The 22,935-nt window shown below is 39.0% G+C and overlaps 1 protein-coding gene and 1 long non-coding RNA gene across 5 annotated transcripts in view; one reads left to right on the top strand and one right to left on the bottom strand.

Moving 5' to 3' along the window:
* LOC140712022 (uncharacterized) overlaps window positions 1-4,258 on the bottom strand; it is a 125,665-nt gene extending 121,407 nt beyond the window's left edge. Inside the window, exons 1-2 of the long non-coding RNA XR_012093421.1 lie at window positions 1,807-4,258; window positions 1,384-1,535 (exon numbers count right to left, since the gene is read on the bottom strand). This is a non-coding gene — a long non-coding RNA (uncharacterized lncRNA). The remainder of the gene's footprint in view (window positions 1-1,383; window positions 1,536-1,806) is intronic.
* Window positions 1-19,767, top strand: part of ELP4 (elongator acetyltransferase complex subunit 4) — a 266,231-nt gene extending 246,464 nt beyond the window's left edge. For all 4 annotated transcript variants that reach the window (XM_008003180.3, XM_008003187.3, XM_008003206.3 and 1 more), the window contains one exon: window positions 17,607-19,767. In XM_008003180.3, coding sequence (XP_008001371.2) covers window positions 17,607-17,752 — 146 coding nt within the window. In that variant the 3' untranslated portion in view covers window positions 17,753-19,767. The remainder of the gene's footprint in view (window positions 1-17,606) is intronic.
* Window positions 19,768-22,935: the final 3,168 nt, after the last annotated feature.

The following is a 22,935-nucleotide window of genomic DNA, read 5'->3' as shown; positions in this document are numbered from 1 at the left end:
GGGCTTTTTGTTTGTTTTTGGCTACCATCATTAATATCTGGAATAATTTACTACTCATTTCCAAGGGACTTAAATCCTAATAAAAGACTTATTTCTCTTTTTACAAAAAGTTAATATTCTTTTTTCCCATTAATACATTGGTAATAAATATGGAAAGCACATGCAGAGTAGTTTATAAACTGTGATTGTTCATCTTCTGTGTGGTGCTTCATCTATTTTTTGAAGTCTTTAATTTAGAAAAAAGTCGTTAGGGAATCAAAAATGTGTACATTAATATAATCTATTTTAAATACAGATTAAATCCAGTTCTTATGTATGTGAACAGTTTTGCTAAAATTGCATTGTGTTTTATATAATAAACCAACCTAAAGAGATACTTTATATCTGAATAAAAAAGAAAAAATAACCACGGAAATATAAAGGCAATAAGTATATTTTTCTGACAAAGTAATAGTAACTAAAACTGGTCCTTATTGCAGTTCTAGTTGTATGTCTACCTGTTAACATGTTTGCCATGTAGTACCTTTATTAGTGTACGATAAATACATATGGTTTCAGGGTGTTGGAATATAGTATGAGTATTACTGAGTCCCTTGAATTGACATAAGTTTGGAAATGGTTTTAGCTAGTTTGGAAGCAAGAAACATGTTCCCATTTTTATTTTTTTCAGAGCTTTTCAGATGATGTTTTGACTCATGATTTTACAACATGATCAATGATCATTTTGTGTGAAATATTAATATTTAGTTACAGAGAAATAGTAAGGTATTTAAGATAGACTGTTGAAATATACAAGACAGTTAATATATTTAGGATGCAAACATGTATGGATACTAGTGTTACCTGAAAATAAATATATAATGAAAATAAATACATAATTGAAGATGCCTGTTATAATTTTTCATTTAGAAACAGAACTACTAAGTGTTTGTAATATACTCTGTAATTTACAAATACTTGATTGGATAAATGTTTGATGTATTTGCTTAAACTGATTTTAGAGCAACTAATATCCCTTTAGCACATAAGCTATCATAATGAAAAACAGAAGAAAAACTGCCACTACTTGATATGTTTCTAAAGGAAAAACTCATTTTTTCATCATTTATTAAATTGCAAAACTTGTCAGTATTGTACTTTAGAAATCATTTGATGTAAAAGATCATGCTTTCTTTTGCTTTGAGTATCTCAAGAAATTCTTATATGTGGCTTTAATATAAAAGGACTCTAAAGGAAGTGCAAAAATATGTATGTTTTATTTAACTTAGATCTATAAAGCTTAGAGAAAAACCCTGCATAACAATTACAAAATAACTTCCCTCCCCTATTTCATTTTGGAGCATTAATTTTGCAAATGCCAAAAGGAACATTCCCATTGCATACCTGCAGACCCTGGATGAAATGACGGCAAACTTCTGGGTTTCTACTTGACCAGAGTGGCTCTTCTGGCTACAGTGAAAATGTGAGACAGGATTTAGCTGATTCAGTGTATGAAGTCGTTGGCTCTTCTCTATTTTGAGGATCTTTCAGATCTCCTTGTTTAAAAAAAAAAAAAAAAAAAAAAAAAAAAAAAATTAGCTCAAGGGTAAGTTAGGTGGTGGGGGGAAATCCCCCACATATAAAAGCAAATTAGTTTTTAAAGAATAGAAAATGATCTGTATGAGAAATTACTTCTGAATTACCAGATTTAAGTGGAAATTAAACTTAGCTCCTGTTAACATTTCTGTAGAAACATGCATTTTGATTAAGCCAAACAACCAAAAAAAAGACCCTAAGAGCGACATAGTCATTTATCTATATACTCACAAATACTTTTCTTTTTTCGGATCATCGGTATTTTTTTCTTGCGTTATTTGCATCATTTTCTTTAACTTTATTTCCCGTTTTTCATAGAGAAGCTTTCTACCTAAGGCTGAATTGAATTACTGCTTACTTCCCTCTGTGAAGTCACTTCAGCAAAGAGTTACTCTTTGGAGTTAGGTCCTCATCTCTAATCTGTATCCCTCAGCTGAAACGCTTGGTCTTTGGCTGCCCCATCACCACCCTAAGGCACGTAGAAAGAGGGCTCTCGCTTTGCCCAGTCTGTTCACCGAGCTCCTTTTCAAATTGGTGAGGAGGGAGGTTTGTGGAAGGGGGAACCAGATGTATCAAACGACTCTGTGAAGCCAGTGTAATTTGTAAATTTGCCATAAACTTTTAAGTGAGAGTTGGAGTGGGGGTTTTGAGGTTAGCATGCTTTCAGAAATCAAAAGGAAAACGGGAGTTTTCATTTCAGAGGGTTCTGCTACTTAAGATTTTTTTTTCTAAATTTTACCAAAGCTATTAATTAGCAATTAATCAACATAATTAAAAGATATTAAAGTATTCATGACATTATTGTTATGTTACGTACTTAAACTTGAATATATAAATAGGCAAAACACACACAACAGCATTTATCAAATACTACTACTTAATATCACCTGTGTGTTCATTTAAATTTGAAGCAAGTGAAATATACACTACCTAGGAGAGTGCACCTCTTATCTGTCCATGAAAAGTGACAAAAATCACTGCTGTAATTGATACTTTTCATTCATTATGAAAAGCTTTTATACACTCGGTAGAGAGAAAGCCTCATTTCATTTTCCCAAACCAAAAAGATACTACCTAAATGCCTTTGTATAAAAGCTAATACAACATGACAAAAATAATATCATAGTCCTCAATATACATTGAACTGGTGAAAGAAGTTAAGAACAATTTGACAAAGATAAAACGTAAAATTAATTTTCATGTTATTTTCTTTGTATTCCCATTCATACCAGGTAGACTTTGTCAAATACCTATAGTAAAGAAGAACTTGTTCATGCATGCAGAACAAAATAAAATAAGATTAAAAGCTCCAGGAAATCAGCCTGCTTCAAAAAACCATTAAAGTGTGCCTATCCCTCAAGCTTTACAAATGTGTTAATTGTCTTGTTTCAGTCATGTAAATATGTTTCAGCATAAAGTAACCAAGATTTCCTGTTATAGAAGCAGCCCTATCTGGGGGTGTGGGGGTAGGGAGGGACGAAAGAGGACTAAATAACACACTGTAATGAAACCTGCCTTTGGGCAGCACATGCTTCGGTTCTGAATGCCCAGAAATACTTCGCAGACACTCTAGGCTGCCTAGCAATGGGGATTTTCTAATTCTGGCTAGCTTGACAAAGTAAATACAACTATTGAACATAAGGCAGCTCCTAATAAAAAACAACAATTCCCCCTTGTAAACACCTACATTTGGCCCCATTAAAAATTCTTTCTTCATACCGAGGAACTAGCAGACCCTTAAATGTGGGGGTCTCAAAGTAACTAGAGAGTAGTTGGGAGATTTAATGCTGCCAGGATGTTTTACATTGCCATTTCCACCGAGCACTTCATACCCCATCTCAGGGCTTTGTAGAGTAATGTTCTACATACACTGTGGGGCATTATGCAAGCAAACACATTGGCTATTATGCTGTGAGGACTCATTTGTGTACAGCCAAAAGGAAATCAACACGTTCATGTATATGTTAGACACAAATATATATGATTGCCACATTTCCAAGAGGAGTGTTCATCGAAAGCTGCCAAATTTGAAAGTTATTAATATTTAGGGGACTGACATTAACAGGGTAATTTAGCAATCTGGTGAATTGTCTGATTTCAAAATTCCCTGATTCCTGACTTTTCACATCTTAGAATTTATCTATTCCATAAGCTGTGTATCAGTCAGACCTCTGCCAATCCTTAAATTGGATAGTGGATCTGCTGCAGTTTTTAAAATCTCTAGGATTTAGGGATCAACCTCGAGTGTGCATACACATTTATCTGCTAACAGTTACTAAGTAGGAGCTTTCAGATTATAGTAAGAAGCAAACATTAGTTTGAATTCTAGTGGACAAACACAAAGATATTGTTACCTTTTGCCACTTCTAGAGTAGTTTCCATATGATATACTTTTAGAGAAAAATGAGGATAAAAAGGAATTCTCATATAATTGGTAGTTTGAATATATTTCCGAAATACTTTTTCAAACTTAACATTCAGATCTAAAAACATCATATGTTCCTAAAATATCTTAGTATTCTGAAGCCACCTGAGGGGTAGTACCCAAAATACTGCGCCTTCAATGTCTCCTCACTTATCTCAGGTAGGAGAGGGACTTCCTGGACAAGGCGGGCTTGAAGAACCTATTAAAATACTAGTCTCTCCAAAGAAAGACCCCAGTTCTCTTCCAGTTACAGCAATATCAGCAGCAGGCACTAGATCTCAAGCATCTCTCAACTTGGCCCTGCTAAAGCTTCATTCAAATTCTACACACTCTGGAGCTTATATGCTCCTGCCTGTATTGTGTGTTCCAGAGCCACACAAGCCTTGGGTTAAGCAGCAGTTGGAGACCAGCAAAAAGGTTGCCAGTGAGAAACCCAGCTACACAATGAAGGAAAGATGAGTAGAAGGGAGTCACTTGGGGAGATATCAAGTAACTGATTTAGGCAATGTTGCACAATCAGAGAATCACAGGAATAGTGACCATGTGTGACTTATCCATCCCATTCCTTTATCCCAGACATAATGCTGCTGGGGGAGAGGGGGCTGGTCAGGGAGAAGGCATCTTTCACAGTGTTTTTACTATCCCAGTACAGTTTAACACATCAAGCTGTGTTATTCAACTGTTACCTAAATGACTTCTTTTTTCAGTTCTGCTCATGTTGGAGCATTGATGGGAATAAAATTTACAAAAAAAAAAATAGGAGAAACTAAAAGTAAAAGATACTGCTTTCAGTTTGCATAGAAAGTAAAACCAGGCCCAGCATAGTAGCTCACACCTGTAATCTCAACACTTTGGGAGGCCAAGGCAGGAGGATTACTTGAGCCCAGGAGTTTGAGACCAGCCTGGGCAACACAGTAAGACCCCCATCTCTACAAAAAATAAGTGTGTTAGCACATGCCTGTAGTCTCAGGACTCAGGAGGCTGAGGCAGGACAAAGTGAGACCCTGTCAAAAAAAAAAAAAGAAAAAGAAAGGGAAGGGAGGGAGGGAAGGAGGGAGACCATTTTAAGCTTTCCAGGAATAATCTAGTTTGTTCTTTGTCAATGCATAAAATAAGGGAGGAGAATAACATAACTCCCGCACATCTTAAATGTCTGAAACAAAGGAACATTGGGATTGAAAGATGGTGGTATATTTATTGCTATGTATCCAAAAGATTCCAAGTCACATTTTCAAAGAATTAAACTCAGCAAACCATCCCCACAAACAGTAGAAACTGCTAGAGTTTCTCTTTCATGGATATTTCACACAAGGCTCAACTCCTTGTGTGAAATCCTTGTGCCTACCTGGAATCTTCTATTGGGCCAGCACGAGATTAAGAACCACCACTCCCCACAGAAGGAGGGTGAGGGTGAGGTGGGAGTCACTTAGTAGCTAGAATGTTTCTTCAGAATCAGAAGAAAGCAGGATCTAACAGCCAGTATATACCACCTTTGGGGAAATTCTGTCTCTTCTAGAAAGTGCATCTTTGCAGCAATTTTTTTTCTATTATTGCAAATGTCCATGCATGACTTTGTAAGGATATGGGTAAGATGGCCCTGGTATTCATAGAATACCACTTCACATCACTTCCTTGCTACCCCTTGCCCTTAAGAATTAAATCCAAGTCACTTACTACACTTTAGAAACTCTACAAGACCTGACGACTGCAAACCACACCAAACTTCTCATAGCCACACCCCTGCTCATTGACTGTTCCAGAAAAGCTGACTCTGCCTTTCGAGTATGCCAAACTTATTCCCACCTCAGGGTTTTTCCATTTTATTCCTTTTGCCTGTGACTTCTTTCTCTGGGTCTTATGAATCCCTCCTCAAAATTTAGGTCTTAGCTCAAATATACTCTCCAGAAAGACCTTCACCTACTGAAGTCATACTCCCAGCCAACGTCCTATCACCATGTTTTGTTTCCTTAAAAGCACCTCTCACCATCTGAATTATTTTTTATTCTTTTTTTTTTTTTTTTTTTAAGACTAAGTCTTGCTCTGTCACCCATGCTGGTATACAGTGGCAGGATCTCAGCTCACTGCAACCTCCACCTCCCGGGTTCAAGCGATTCTCCGATTCTCATGCCTCAGTCTCCTGAGTAGCGGGGATTACAGGCATGCACCATGACGCCCGGATAGTTTTTGCATTTTTGGTAGAGACGGTGTTTCACCATGTTGGCCAGTTTGGTCTCAAACTCCTGGCCTTAGGCCTGCCTCGACCTCCCAAAGTGCTGGAATTACAGGCGTGAGCCACCGCGCCCGGCCTAAATTATCTTCTTTTTTTTTGTTTGCCCTCCTATGTGTTGTCAATCTCTCCTCGAGTCATCTAAGTATCTATGCATTGTCCCTCCTAATCTTCGGAGTTCCCTGAAAGCAGGTGTCTTGCCTGTCTTGTTCACACTATTTTGCCTCTAGTGCTTAGAGAAGTTCTGGCACACAGAGTATAAACTGAAGCCAGACTGCCCAAGTTCAAATTCCATTGGAATACTCTGAAGTTGCAACCTCACTTCTGCCCTTTTCCCATTGTTTCACATGAACACATGGTCCACAACTAACAGCAAGGGAAGTTTGAAAATGAAGTTTTTATTCAGAATTGTTTTATATTCAAGGGTTCTGCTACTAAAGTAAAATGGGAGAGTAGATATTGGGAAAAAAAAATTATCAATCTCTGCCATAGTTCACTTACTCATGCCCTCTCCAGGCATGAGTGAGGAATCCTACTGGCTAGAAACTGCAAAAATCATCTGCATGGGCAATCAAGGACATTAGCCCAGTTTGTAGCACCCAGTTCTCTCTGGAAGAAACTCCTTTGTCCATCATCCTGCGTATCCCTCTAGGAAGTTTTTCCTTGTCCATTATCAGCCCTGGCTACAGAAAGTCACCATTGGAGAGTATGCCCTTTGGGGGCTCCACAGTTTTCACGGCCCAGTTATTGATAGGTCAGGTTTGGGGGCCTAGGATTACTGTAGAGCCTGAATAATTATAGGCATTTGACCAGGCTTGTGGTTTCTTTGGCAATACAGTTTCCTCAGGACTTAGAAGATTTGCAGTCTGTTTGCTTCCCTTTGGTTCCACATGCAAGTAATCACAGCCAAAGAGTTTGTCTTACATGGTTCTAGGATTCAGTTGCAAGAAACAGATACCACCTAGTTATTTTATGCAGAGGGAAAGTTTATAGAAGAAAATTGGGAACCAGTGAAATGATTGGAAGGGCTGAAGGATATTGCCATCAAACTGGCCACCAGGAAATCCACCGCCTGTACCATAGTCAGGCACAGGTACCAAGGTAAAGAATTGGGAGACCACCACTGGAGCTATTAATTGAAGACACACACTTGTGGGGCTGAACCTTTGGGGTTAGTAAATCCCACTGCCACCACTACAACTTCTTCTTGACCCCCATGAAGCAAGCAACTGGACACAGAAACAGTGTTTGGCCTCAACTTCCACAACTGTCTCTCAACTCCCATGAAGCTGTTGACTAGTCAGTAGAATCCCAACACACAAAAATAAATGGTCTCCACAACAATGCTTGCCAATTACAGTAAAGCAGCAGTGAGATAGCTCTTGTTTCTGTTCCACCGGTTTTGGTTTTTGTTTTTTTTGAGACAGAGTCTCGCTCTGTCACCCAGTCTGGAGTGCAGTGACCGGATCTCAGCTCACTGCAAGCTCTGCTTCCCGGGTTTATGCCATTCTCCTGCCTCAGCCTCCCGAGTAGCTGGGACTACAGGTGTCCGCCATCTCGCCCAGCTAGTTTTTTGTATTTTTTTAGTAGCGATGGGGTTTCACTGTGTTAGCCAGGATGGTCTTGATCTCCTGACCTCGTGATCTGCCCGTCTCGGCCTCGCAAAGTGCTGGGATTACAAGCTTGAGCCACTGCGCCTGGCCTCCACTTTTTTAATCTAGTACAAATGCATCTAATTGGATAAACCTAATGCACACTTTCCTAACCCCTAATGTGTAGGAAGACATACCAGCAGACAAGATACTTCCTGATGGATGCTGAGCACCCATTCCGCTTGTTCATCATGACTGTTACATTGTAAGACTTCAGTCTTAGGCAGGGCATGGTGGCTCACACCTGTAATCCCAGCTGCTCAGGAGGCTGAGGCCAGAGGATTGCTGAGCCCAGGAATTCAAGGCCAGCCTGGGCAACATGGCAAAACCCTATCTTTACAAAAAGTGCAAAAATTAGCCAGACATGGTAGCTTGTGCCTGTAGTCCCAGCTACTCGGAGACTTTGAGAGGATAGCTTGAGCCGAGGAAGTTGAGGCTGCAGTGAGCCATGATTGTGCCACTGCACTCCAGCATGGGCAACAAAGTGAGACTCTGTCTCAAAATAAATTTTTTTTAAAGACTTACATTCTGACCTCTCTACCCTTATCTCACTCTTTCGTCTTACCAGTAGCTGCCATGAAGCCATCTAAAATAATAGACTTGAGTGGAAAGGCAATACCCTTAATCTTTTTTCTCTGAGGTGGCTCCCATTTTCTGACCAGCCACTTAACAAAGGTATTTAACGAAGGCTTAGGGGCACAGACATCTGCAAAGGCTGTCTGCCTTGGAGTGCAGGTGTAGAAACAGTTGGGTATTTTCAACCCTGTGGGGCCCCAATTGCCAAATTGTTAGTCAGTTTAGCTTGTGGGCTGCAAGTAGTCCCTTCCATCTCTTCTTGCAGATTCTGTAACTCTAGCCTGAGTTCATCTGTCTTTTATAAATGAATTTGCTTAAAGTGGCAAGAAGCTACCAACATACCAATGTTCTGAATTTCTCCAATGTTCCACGTAGAGCCACTGATTAGGAGGGAGGAAATTTGCCCTCCAAGTTATCACAAGCATAACAAGGCTCACCAACTTTCTACTTTGCAATACTTGACCTCACTGCCCATCCAGCCACTAAGCCAACACACATTTAGGTAGGTGGTAGAACTTCAGTGCTTCTCTTGTCAGGTACCAAATTCTATATAAACAGAATATAGATTAGGCTGTTATTGCAGAGATCCAAAAACACAGTGGCTTAAGTAATGTAGAAATTCATGTATCTCTCACATAAAGCCCAGTTAGATAACCCAGTACTCTTCTGGTGGCCAGATGGTATCAAGAGAGCCTAGACCCATTCTATCTTTTTGCTATGCCCTCCTCAGCAAATAGCTTCCATGTTGTCCAGGATGGCTGTGTTAGCACCCACCCTGAAGTCCACATTTCAGCAAGTGGCAAGAGGGAAGTTAGATTCATCCCTAACATTCAAAAAGCCTAGAGCAAGAATGCAAATAAAGGACCACATAATTATTATATGCCTAAATACTTTAAGTTATTAAGCCAACAAACTATTAAATATGTTCTTTCTTCCTTCCTTCACACATATACCTCCCTGAAAAGCCAAGTTTAAACTTAGGATCAGGGTTCCACTCCAGAACACGGAAACACAGGGAGAATTGGCCTACAGCATGCCTCCTTTCTCTTCCCACCACTGCCCCCTTACCACACACAAGGGCACATTTACACATGTTTGTGGATGCCCAGCTTGCACATCCAAACTCTACCCCCCACAAATAGCCATCTCTTGGCTACTCCTTGGGCCGCATGTTATACACATAGACAACACAGTCGACCGTTGGGGAATGAACCTAGGGGAGAGACCTGTGCAGGCTTTGTAGTCATTTGGACAGGGAACTCTGAAGGTATGAGTACCTAGAGCATGTTCTATAAAGAAGGGCAGGCTGGACATGGTAACTGATGCCTGTAATCCCAGCACTTTGGGAGGCCAAGGCAGGCAGATTGCTTGAGCCCAGGAGTTCGAGGCCTCGACAACATAGTGTGACCCCATCTCAACAAAAAAGCTTAAAGGCCGGGCGTGGTGGTTCATGCCTGTAATCCCAGCACTCTGGGAGGCTGAGGCGGGCGGATCATGAGGTCAGGAGTTGGAGACCCGCCTGGCCAACATGGCAAAATCCCGTCTCTGCTAAAAATACAAAACTTAGCTGGGCATGTTAGCATGTGCCTGTAGTCCCAGCTACTCGGGAGGCTGAGGCAAGAGAATCGCTTGAATCCGGGAGGTGGAGGTTGCAGTGAGCTGAGACTGCACCATTGCACTCCAGCCTGGACGACAGAGTGAGACTCCATCTCAAAAAAATAAATAAAAATTAAAAAAAAAAAAAGCAGCTGGACTTGGTGGCATGCATCTGCAGTCCCAGCTACTTGGGAGGGAGAAGGCAGGTGGGTGGCTTTAGCCTGAGAGGGGAAGGCTGCAGTGAGCTGTGATTGTGCCAGTGTACATCAGCCTGGAAAAAAGAGTGAGACCCTATCTCACAAAAAAAAGGGGGTACGGAATCTAGAAGCACATCTCCTTTTGCCCTGTAATTCCTCACCCCATAGGATGGGGCATGACCAAAGGAGGTGTGGATCAGGACCTAGGGCAGGGGCTCTCTTGCCAAGATCTAATAGCAATTTTAAGGGAAAGGATAAGTAGATGTTGCCTCCCCTTTAAGGAACTCACCCTAAAGTTAACCATAGCACTTCTGCTCAAGATGAAGTGACTATAACTTAGTCACTCAGCCTCTCTATTGGCAAGGGAAGCTGGAAACTGTGACCTCTGTTCTGGGAGGCTGTGTGCCTCACTAATATTTAGAAATTCTTGTACTCTCTGAAAAGGAGAATAGATATTGGGAGTAAACTGGCAATCTTTGCCACAGACACATGCCTTTTCACAAATCACACTTTTGTTTAGACAGGTGAGTTCTTCTCAGTCTGCTTTCAGAGAGGTGAATTTGGAGGCAAGACAATACTGTCAGTTATAATTGACGGTCAAAATAATTGCACACCTGAGCATTTTTCAATGGACAGCCAATGTGCAGTGTTCCAGCGCTGAAATTTTGTCTAATTTTCAGATCAATCAGGAAGAACCCAATGAATATTTTTCCACCTAAAGGATATAGTATGATTATGACATTCACTAAAATTCAATTAAGATTAATCATTTTAATCTTAAACCCTGGGCATGAATTGGGCCTTAAACAAAAACTTAAACCTAAAACCTAATCATGTGTAGCAGAATTTGCTCCAGAAATATTCAGCTGCTACCAAATGTACACCTGCCAATCCAAAAAGAGCAAATATTTGGTTCTGGCATTGTTTTCACTGGCCTATTCATATATGACAATAATGCAAAATTCAGCAGATGCATCCTCCACATTGCAAATTCTAACCAGATGTAGAATAATTACAATGTAATATTACATTGTAATAATATAATAATATAATTGTATTTTATAATCATGGAGTAATACAAATACAACAATATAAAATACAATGATTATATAATAGCATATAACATTGATTTTTTTTTTTTGCAAGTTGAAACAACACTCTGAAATCTTGTGAAGATACCATAGCAATACTATGATAGTGAACATAATCTGTCTCCTCCCCTCCATCCTCCTCCTTGTGACCCTGAAAGGAAATCTGTCTTTCCACAAAGGAAGGAGAAATTCTCTGTTTATCCATAGAGCAGGGGAGACTGTGAACACATTGCTTTTATTCCCACTCTCTGGACTAGTGGGGTCATGAGGTATGCATTTGTTGGTCAGACACCATGAATGGGACCCCCAGCAGTCAGCTATAGTTCACATACTGAGTGAATGCTTCTGGATGGAGATCATTTGGTTGTGGCCCTTCTGGAAATTGACATGCCACTAGTTGTCTCCCAATATCCGTTTACTCCTCCTTCTACAGTAATAGATTTGTTAAACATTTTTACACACTTTTAGATATTTCCCAGCCTCCCTTGCAGCTAGATGTGGCCATGTCTTTGTTCTGGGCATGAGTGGAAGTGATGTGTCCAACTTTCAGGTCTTGCCTTCTTGGCCCCTTTCTTCTCACAAACTAAGGGCTAGGAAGAGCATCAGCCTTGCAGCCAGAAGTGGAACCCCTTGTTGAGAATGACAGACCAGTCCTTCCCACTCTGAATTGCTTACTTCTGGACTGTAAAGTGGGAAAGAAATAAACTACCTTTTATAAGTCATTTTTAGAAGAGGGTAGGAGTAGGAGTGTCTCTGTATTATAACTACTTAGCCTGTACTCTTAATTCATTCCCTAGTACTTGGAGCAGTTCAGAATACAGACTGTGGCAGACATGAGTATATCATCCTGCAGTGAGAGCATCACAGCTGAAAGCCTGCAGTGGAATAGGATGGTGTGCCTTTTGAGCATTTGTTTCCTCCCCATTATATAAAGGGGGGATATGCTTTTAAAACTCGAGTGGGAAAGCTTCATCTTCTGACATTTCCTTTATTAGTTACTTTGCCAGCAGTGAAGACATGTGCAAAATGCAGGTTTTAAAAATAAATAAAATAAAAATAAAATGGACCCCAAATTGCCTCCTTAATACAGCCATACACTGGCCCAGAAGCCAGGCATCTTACATGCCCCATTTTCACTCTTGCCTTACGAAGTATGAGGGAAATTATTTAGACTTTTAAAATCTCAGAAGCAGGGACTGCAATTGCACTTTCCTTTATATGTCTGTAAGGAGCCACAGTAGAGAGTAGTTATACTAAATACTCAGATTCCAGGCAGACTGAGACCTGGTGGCTAAGTCTGATATGCTGTTGCTATTGTTTATATATGTTCATTAGATTTGTAGATTCGTTTCCTTGACCTAATAAACTCACTTGTTTTTATCTGGTACCATATGTATTTTTATGAACCATCTCAGATCCTTTTTTGGAGCAAGAAAAGTTATAAATAAATTAGTGTAGAACGTGATAGTTCACAAAACACTTACACATCTCATTTTATTCTGACGAGAGTCTTATGAGGGAAGAATCATTCCCCCATGATAGATGAGCACACTGAGGCTTAACCAGCTGAACTGACTCTGCTGAGGTCACATGGAGAGTGAATGACAGAGGTAGGTATCTAACTGTCACTCTCTGCTTCTGAGTCCAGTGCCCACAAGTCCTGGCCACCGCTGTTAAGGGACCAATGTAGAACCTGTGTGTTCTAAGGTATTTATAAGTTGCTGTTTTTTGTTTTTGTTGTTTGTTTGTTTTTTAAGATAGTTACTAACATTTTCAGGGGTTTTTTTGTAGAGACGAGGTCTCACTGTATTTTATTGCCCAGGCTGATCTTGAACTCCCAGGCTCCCACTTCGGCCTCCCAGAGTGCAGGGATTACAGGTGTCAACTACCCCGTGCCTGGCAAGTTTTCACTTAAATTGGCAATGTTTTAAAGAAAAATGAAAAAATCTATTAGGAATATTCTGAGATATTAATGCTTTTTTCTGTGATCCTGAGTAATACAAATTGTGACTTTTCAGGAAACGTCGGGAATGTTTAAAAGGTTTAAAATAAATCTTTAGTCATCTGCTAAGGGTTAAAGTGTACTACATCAATTGTTTTCAGAAAACAAACAGTGCCTAATGGTTTGGTCTTGGCAAAATGTGAAAAATATAAACTGATTAAACTTATTTTAATGAGTATTTACCTGCAATTTGTCTCAAATCCAGGTGTAATCTAGATTCATTATCTTGCCCCTTCTGTCTGGGAACTGTGAGTGCTGAGCACAGGCCTGGCAGGCTGGGAAAAAAGGAATTAGAAAGGAAACTGTTGAGCCAGGAATTCCAATCCTATGTGTCTATAGGATCAGTTTAGCCTCTGACTCAGAAGGAACAAAATATAGACAGTGGCTAAGCCCAACAAAGAGACAGAGAGGCAAGTAGAGGGGAAAGAATCTCAAAGCCCAGCTCTCCTCGGTACCTCTTGGAGCCTCAGAGCAAATCACTTCTGCTGCTACTGCCTTGTTATGACCCTGGGCTTCCCATGGGCCTAAGGGTGCCTTTTGGCAGGAGTCTCCATAATCGGCCAGAGTGTTTTGCTAGCCTCACTGTTTCCCTCCTTGCAGCATTGATCCAGTGGGATTACAGCAAATCACCCCAGCCTGTGCAGGAACCATGGAAGTTGTCACACCTTTCCCAGATCCGTTTGCCTACACAGAAATCATTGTTTTAGACAAGGCATTAATGGAAAAAGTGGGCAGGCAGGCAGCCAGCCAGCCAGCTATCCATCTCCTGCATCACACAGTCTCTTCCTCCCAGAATCTGAGAAAAGAAAATCAAGTGGAAAAATTTCAGCTCAAGAAGTAAGATATGGTTTTGGTTTTGGCCCTTGCTTCAGAACCCCAGGTATAAAATGAGAAATATGAAAACCTTGATTTGGTTTTCAAGCTTGAGAATAATACGATTTTTTTTGTAGTCTGATTTTTATTTAAACCATTACTCAGTGAAACCTCAATGTCTAAAAGTTTATACACCCCATAGCCCTGCAGTTTTAAGTCTAAAGGAGGTCACCATGCTATGCAGAGTATCTTGCAGCATATTTTTTCAGAAGACAGATCTGGGATACAGCAGCATCTGAACATTTACATGTCAAGTGTGTAAATGCTTTGGAAGCCTCAAAGGAAAAATCCCTGACACACCTGGCAAGCCTGGAACCTGATCTCTCGTTCTTCCTCGCTGTTTCACATCGCACTGACATGGCGCACAGGGGGAGGCTCAGAAAGAAAGAAAACAAAACCCACTGCTTGAGAAGTTAGATTGCGTAGTAAGCTCATTCAAGTAATAATCAACAAAAGCAGGCAAAATCACACATAGATTCACATATTTCCAAGAGCCATTCTTGGGCTTTTTCAAATGGCATGAATATACAACTAGCTTTACAATGTAGCATTTGGTTAAAAGCAGTTAATCATATTACCCCTAAATTTTTATGCTCAGAAGTCTCACACGAATGATATTTGACTTTACTTCAAAGCCATTCAACCTGAAAGATTTCCAAGCATGTCACATGTCACATTTAGCTACTTTTGCTCTGAAGGGCTTTCAGCCAACTGGCTCACATTCATTGCCTAGAAAAGCAGAGGCAGAAAAATGCTTAGCCAGTCCACAAGCAAATAGGTCGGCTCCTGAAATAAATTGTATTATGCTTGTTCTAAACAAACCACGCAAGTTTTCTCATTTAGATTATCAGAGCAGTAGGACCCGTTAACTAAATGCATCATGTAATCGTAAAGATATATTGGTTCTCCTGTTAAGCAAATCTCCATTCTTCATGTCAGAATCCAGTTTATTACTTCAGACCCAGCTCAGATGCCAACCCCATAAAGCTTTTTCATGTTTTCCTTCCCCAACTGTGACTTCTGGTTTGTCTCTGCCTTTTTTGTATACATAACTTGGAGTGTTCAGTGTGAGGGTTACCTGTGTGTTTGCCTTATTCATGTTACTGGATTGTAAGGAAATGAGTGTGGAAGGTACTTTATTGACATAACCTTTCAGAATGCCTTACTTCAAGTGGATTCTAAATGTTTGTTGACTCTAGTTGACTTACCAAACAGCCTAATCACTATCTAACATAATTTGTCAGGTCCCAACCAAAAGTATATAACTACACATTTCTTTATGGTAATTTTCTTTTTCAGATAACCTTCAGATTATGCATGTATCCTGGTCATTTTTCTTTTGCTCATTAGCAATAACTACAACATCTTAAACATTAAAACTCAGACATGTAATTAAAGGTCTCTTTCCCTCCTGCTTCCTCACATGGACACTGATAGAATTAACCCTACACAGACATTTGTAACCCCAAACTTTAGAACCACACTTGCCTTTTGGATTCCTGGGCCTTTTTTGTTTGTTTTTTTTTTTCTGAGATAGAATCTTGCTCTGTCGCCAGACTGGAGTGCTGTGGCGCGATCTTGGTTCACTGCATCCTCCAACTCTCTGGTTCAAGCGATTTTCCTGCCTCAGCCTCCCTGGTAGCTGGGATTACAGGCACGCACCTCCACACCCAGGTAATATTTGTATTTTTAGTAGAGACAGGATTTCGCCATGTTGGCCAGGATGGTCTCCATCTCCTGACCTCATGATCTGCCTGCCTTGGCTTCCCCAAAGTTCTGGGATTACAGATGTGAGCCACTGTGCCTGGCTGATTCCTGAGCCTCTCATGCCTTTGTTTCTGCCTGAAATCTTTCCTGGAACAAACTAGAGCATAAAGAAATGAAAGAATTGCTTAAAACAAAGAAACAAATATGTCTTTATTTGTGCTTTTTTGTCATTCAAGAAATAGACATTTAGTTACTTAATAAGTGACAGGCTGGGTCCCATGGATACTAAGGAATAGTTCTGTATGGATATTATTGTATGACTGTTGCAGCTTTTCTTGACCCCCTTGACCTTTCTGACATGTTTGTTGATCATGCATTTGTATAATAGTATCTTTTATCCTAGATATATTTGTATTAAAAATAAGTACAGGCAGGTTGAAATCAAGATAGAATATTTTTTCATAAATTATTTTTAGTTTTAAAATATTTTGATCATATGCACACAGCTTGTGTTTACATGACAATAAAAAGCCTTTGTTCAAGAAGGAAACTAACTGGAGCATATGCTTTTGGACCACAATATTTTGACCAAAAAAATATGGTTCTCCCCTTTTTCATCTGTTCCCCCCCACCCCCCATATTGAAGGGAGTTTTCCAAATGAAGGGTTTCAGCTAGGTTGTGTCCAGGTCAGTTCTCCTCTAGAAGGCTCTGTGTAGTCATCAGTGGGGAGCCCTATGCTGCCTTATCTTTAGCTTCCCACACACTTTGTGTCTCACACAACAGATATGTTCCTTTAAGTTTGGATTTTTATGAAATAAATTTTGCAAGCTGGGAGCACTGAGAGTTAAATGAATTTGATATTCTTTTGAAAACAGAAAAGTGTTCTTTTGAAATATGAATGTTTCTCCGTAATTACAGTAACTTCTGTTGTGGTCAGTTGCTGTGGTAAGTTTAAATCAGCCTGTATCTGCAGAAAAACAGTTGGGATGGGCGGGGGTTGGGAGGGTGTTCAAAGCAACGCTGTACTTTTGAAAACATGACCCAGCATTATGCATAGAAACAAACTTACCAAGACCCGTAATAGATGCTATGGCTGACTTACCTGAACATATAAAATAATTGGCCCTTTGGTTGGTATCATTTTTTTATGTTGTCAATATTTCTGTGAAAATTTTAAGTTCCTAGAGAAAGTATAACCTTGAAAAAGAATCGTCAGGTCAGCTAATAGACAAAGACAAACAAGTATTCATGGGAATCTATAATTGCTGAAAAGCTACATTTGACCTTAAAAATTGCATGTTGGAGCCCTGGCAAAACAAAGCCAAAAAGAAAAAAGGCACCTGCCGTTATTTATGCGGTATTTCCAACGATGCTGTTATTTATGTGTTTACATGTGTTCACTTCTACCTAATGAGAAAAGATCTTAATACATTTTGGTTTGGACACTGAAAATGTTCCACTAAGGTTCCTGTACAGTTTCTGTAATGGCTGTAATTTGTAAAATCCAGTAGGAACAGGAGGTGATTATACTGGAATTCAGTCTGAAGAATTGTTTTAGCAGGAATTTTATATGCAAGACTAAATGCTAATCAACAGAGCATAATATTGTATTCTGAAGTATGCTAGCCAAAGCAAAATTAATTTTTTTCTTCTCTTTTTCTTCTCCTGAAATCTTCTGCTATAGCGACTGCATTTGCCTCCAGACTTGTCAGACACAGTGAGCCGCTCAAGCAAACAGGATCTGGCAGGATCCACCAAGCGGCTGGGCCCAGGCTGTGGCATGATGGCCGGAGGCAAGAAGCACCTGGACTTCTAGGGATTCCTCTTTAGCCGTTGCATGCAGAATTCTATGACACTCTAATTATGATTGCTAATAGCTTATGTAAATATTTTTCTTAACAATTTGACCCTCCACTCCTTGAAAAACACAGGATTGTGAAATGGAGCCACCATTTCTCATTTTTTAACTTTTTACAGAAGTAACACAGCAGAAATACTTTTCAATTTTTCCTTCATGCTATAGAGAAAATAATTTTATTTTTAAATAAACACCAAAAAATGTCAAAAATCTCAAAATGCCTGACAGTGGTCATTCGTGTCCATGTACTAAGGCATTTAGTGTCATGGTAATGTGCATGTCACAGCAGGTAGCATACAAAACATGATGAAATTCAAGATTGTATATGAAAATATATTTTCTCTTTATTTCAGAAACAGTCACTTGCCACCAAAAATGCTAAGTTTTTTTAATGAAAATGTGTTTGCTAATATATAAAATAAATTTGCATTTATGTATCTGGTTATTAAATTAATAAAGATAAAATAATATTTGGAGATTTAGACTCCATTAAAGATAATTAGTCTACCATAGTAGTTATTAAATATAAAGAACTTGAAAGGAAACAGAAAAAAGAAGTGGATGGTCTTTAGTTTAGTAATCCTAAACAATTGAAGTCAGTACTATGAAATTATGTCAACAGGCATCATTCAGGATTGAAATTCAAACTGACAGCTACATTAATGCTAGGATACCAGGAGAAAAACATACTGAAGCTTGTTGAGAGATTTTACAGAACATAGGTCTGAGACAAAGTGAAAAAATGAAACTAACTCAGATTTTCATTGCATCACATAAACCTTTTGTTAATTATGAACATCGGTTGAGTGTGTAAATTTCTAACCATATAAATACGTCTTTGGGGGCGTATAGCATATTGAACCAGTTTTCATATAAAACACTAGGTGTTTTAATTATAATTCCATATTCTCAAAGCTTTTGACAGATAATAGATAAAAAATGAAAGTTAAAAAGTAACTTGCATATTTAAGAGTCTTGATTTTTTTAAAAGGTGTTTAACATCCATTGGGAGAAACTGAATTTCCAAAATACATTTTCAAATGTATTCGAATATTTTGAAGCAGTTATAACTAGCATTTTTAAGCAGCTTGCTTTTAATATACCACAAATTATACTTTATTTGTTCTTGACAACATTGTAGAAAACAAAGACTAGGTTTTTAAAACTGTCTAACCAATATGATGAATGTCAGTCACTTAAAAAAACCCACTGTAGCATAAACACATACTGTATACAGCTTTTATTCAGAATTAGAATAATTGAATCAATGACAGTGATTTGCCAGGATGTCAAATCTCTCCATCATATCCTGTCACTACCAGTTTATTTTTTGTGATCAAAATGAAAGAGACAACTATTTTGTCACCCGCTATTTCATTAGTACTAAAAATCAGGTTTCTTATTCTATTTTTTTAGAATGTCTGGTTTATTTTTTTCATTTCTTTTAATTCTAAAGACACAAATTCTTCCCCATTTTCTTTTCAAAATAAAGTTTCAGAATTGATCTGTCAGTTAAAATTAAAGGGCTTTTATATTAAGCAAAGGTGCTTTTAAATTTTAAAGCAACTTCAGAAAATTGATTTAGTCCATAGATAATAATGTTGTGCGGATACTCCACAAAAGCTCTGCTATGTCCTTTGAAAGCATTATGAACATTCTGAATAAATTCAAATGAGTATTTTAGTCAGGTTATTATTTTAATAACTCTAACCTTTTTCTTACCGTGTTGATTCATTTTATACAAACACACAATGGAACAATTACATAGCATATGACTCTCTGAAAAAGAGATGTGAGGTCATCAGATATGCAAATTGCTTGTCAAAATACTTAATAGGTCATTGATTTACTTCCCTGGCTACCATGTCTATAAAATTAACAGCCAATTACTAGTTAATATATGCTTTGCAAATAGATAAATACTATAAAAATTGAATATACATATTTGAACCCTTATTTTCAATATAAAATAAACTTTTCAAACTCAGTAAAAGTGCATTTTGAATAATAAGAGTACCTGGGCTTCCAAAAATCATATCCAAGTGCTTTGTTTTTCTAATTCACTGGGCAGGCTTTGTAAAAATAAGCTACTGAAGAGGGGTATGTATTTTTGTCTTCCTCTGATAAAAACCCACTCTGAAAATGTGTTTTCCTTTCTTCTGGAAACATTATTTGTTACTCATTATGTTTAATAACAATAGCATATTGTTACTCATTATGTTAATAACTTACATAAACATATCGCTCTTCAATAGTGCTACTGTAGGTATAGACACCATTTTGATACATTATGAAATATACACTCCATTAACAGGTTTTTTAAAATTATCAGCTTGACTCAAAGATATAAATACTTAAGAACAATGCCAAACATAGTATCTGAAATGATATCTTTTCAGTGTTTCTAGTATATGAATTTCAAAACACTATATGGTATTCATTTCTTACACTAGATTTGCCTTTCTTTAACATGAGGTAAGTATTTTGACTACTGCAGTTTGCTCAGGTGCTAGGTTTCTAAGACTTTCTGAATTTCCTTCTAGTAGCCACCAGACAATATCTACTTTTCTCTTCCATTTATTCCTTATGTCCATCTCCAGGATCTTTAAATACTAACAGTAGACAAAATAAAACTACTTTAGAAGGAAGCGACATTCTGCAATCAATTCCCTGTCCATCTTTTAATTTTAACAAATCAGACACACATAGGCATACAAAAGGAGAGTGGGGGGACCCCCCTATTCATTTATTTAAGCCCATTATTAATGTCATTTCTAAGACAGTGTGTTACTGCTTTCCAAAGATAGTCACCATCAACATTATTGAAATGAGCAGTACTAACCCTAAGTACTTACACTTTGAACTTTAAAACTGAGCAGTTGAGTCATTCAGTACCAAGCCAAAACACAGAAAAACAAAAAAGCAGATGAGGTTTATTCTTGAGAAATGAAAAAGAGAAGAATATATATTTGGCCTTGGTGAGCCAAACATACAGAGAAGAAAAGGCTTTTTTTAATCTTACTAATATGAGAGACCTAGAGTAAAAAGTAAGAAGCAAAGGAATATAGACACAATCCTAAGATGACAAACATTCACAGAACAAAGCTGAATCTTAAAATAATACTGTATAAGTGAATCTTAGGAAACCTAGTGACAATAGAAAGAAGGAAGAAATGTCAGTGAGCTGTGTCAAGAAACCAGTTGTTTACCATTTAAGGGTTAGGAGGCATAGCTTTGGGGGGGAAATATTCTGGAAATTCATTGCAGTAAAATGCATTTTTTTACTTAGAGCAGTTTGAATGTTTATTACTTAAAACATTCAGCTCTTATTCTGTTCACTTGGTTTTCCCAAGTCCGTAAAGTTTGGAGAAAAATTTTAGGCTTTTAGTCCTGTGATTCTACTGAGATCTTCACAAATAATCTCCGTCCTGGAAGATGGCCTCAAAACATCCCTGCAGATACCCCATTGATAAATATATAAATATATGTATCATTAAATAAATAATAAAAATAAATTATTTCAACCATGAGTAAAAGTTGCCAACTCCCAGGCACTGCTACCACACAGTGCCTGGCATGCTGTCCCCGAGAGAGTGCCTGGAGCTCTGTTTGGAGGGACAATTCATGTCCCTAGGGTGTGGGCAGAAGGCAAGGCAGCCGTTCCCATCCTGCTGGATCAGAGGGCTTCTGCAGCTGAGCACCCGCTTCTTCAGACTCATACCAGACTGTGCCACTTTGCCCTGGCAATCCTGACCCTCAGAACACACATATACGTGCCCAAGGGCATACATACCCTCCGCTCCCACATCACTCCTTTTCTCCCATTCCCACCTCCTGCACCTGGCGTGCCACACCCAGGTCTCCAAAGTCTCTGCTCTCTACACAACAGAACCGTGGGCCAGAACTGGCTGCCTGACCCTGGTGGAAGTTACAGCCAGTGAGAAGGAAGAAGTAAGCCAGCCAGCAGCTGTGGCATGCACTCCCACATAGCCCTTCTCTGACAGTTCCCTCAGCACACGGCCCTCAGGGAATGTAGGCTGCAAAATGTCAGGAGGTAGAAATGTCTGCACTGGCAATTGTACCAACAGTGCATACGTGTGCGCACTCCCCTGCAGAAATGTGCCGCTGTGCAGTGCAGGCTGACACTGAACAAAACGACATGCACACATACAAAAACTGCAGTCAACTTAGGAAGGTGTCTCCAAATGTGCAGCAACTCTGGTGGCATAAAATTAGTAGTATATTTCATGCCAGAGCGATGAATCTCAATTATCTGTTCACAAGTAATTCCTTAACTAAAAAACAGTAGATATTGAACTAGAAGGTCATGTTTAAATCCTTCCATTAATTTCTATATTTCTGATCATTTGCTTTTGGGGATTTTTTTAAAGCAGAGTAGAATTCAGTGGAAGTGTGTCTTTGTCCCCAGAGGTTTCCGCATGTGCAAGCATTTTAATCTAGACTGCCAGAACCCCCAGGCTTTTTACTGAAGTTTGCAGAGGAAGACTTATCTGTATTGACTTATATGTTGCACAGAACAAATAAAAGTCTCAGACAGGCCTTTTTTACCCAACAAAGGCTTATTTTTTTCCATCCTTTGCTTGGGCTCAAGCACTCCTGCCCTGCGTGCCTCCACTTTAAACATGATCAGATCTGTGCTTCATTGCAAATAACAACTGACCAACAATGGGCCCTGCTTCATAGATTTGGGAATGTTTGGCTTAAGCTGCCAATGACTGAAGGCCTTTAATTCCCACCGGCCAGTCACAGTCTGCTTTGTTGTTGTCTGTTGATGTGTCTGTGCTCATTATTCCTTGACATGCAACATCCCCCCTCCACCCTCCAACCATCCACAACCGCACAGAAAGCAAGATTCAAATGGGAACAGCTGTAGTGGTTCAATGGGAAATGATGCCTCTTGTGCAAAGGGGAGGGAGACAGAAAAGGGAGAGGGCCTATTTGAAAAAGGCAACAGCTTTCAGAAAGTCTCCTTTAAGAAATCTACTTTTGAATATACTTCAGTGAAATCATTGTTGAAACAGGCTGACAATGGAAATCTGCCCAGATTGAAAATGCCAGTCCTAATTCAAAAAACAATTCCTAGCTAATAGCCTGTTGCATTTTTATATTATTTCTAGACTTTGAGCTTTTGAAT

This window comes from Chlorocebus sabaeus, chromosome 1 (genome assembly GCF_047675955.1).
Source record: "Chlorocebus sabaeus isolate Y175 chromosome 1, mChlSab1.0.hap1, whole genome shotgun sequence".
In the NCBI taxonomy this organism is placed as follows: domain Eukaryota; kingdom Metazoa; phylum Chordata; class Mammalia; order Primates; family Cercopithecidae; genus Chlorocebus; species Chlorocebus sabaeus.
Note: the sequence above shows the minus strand (reverse complement) of the source record. Positions and strands in the feature narration are given on the sequence as shown.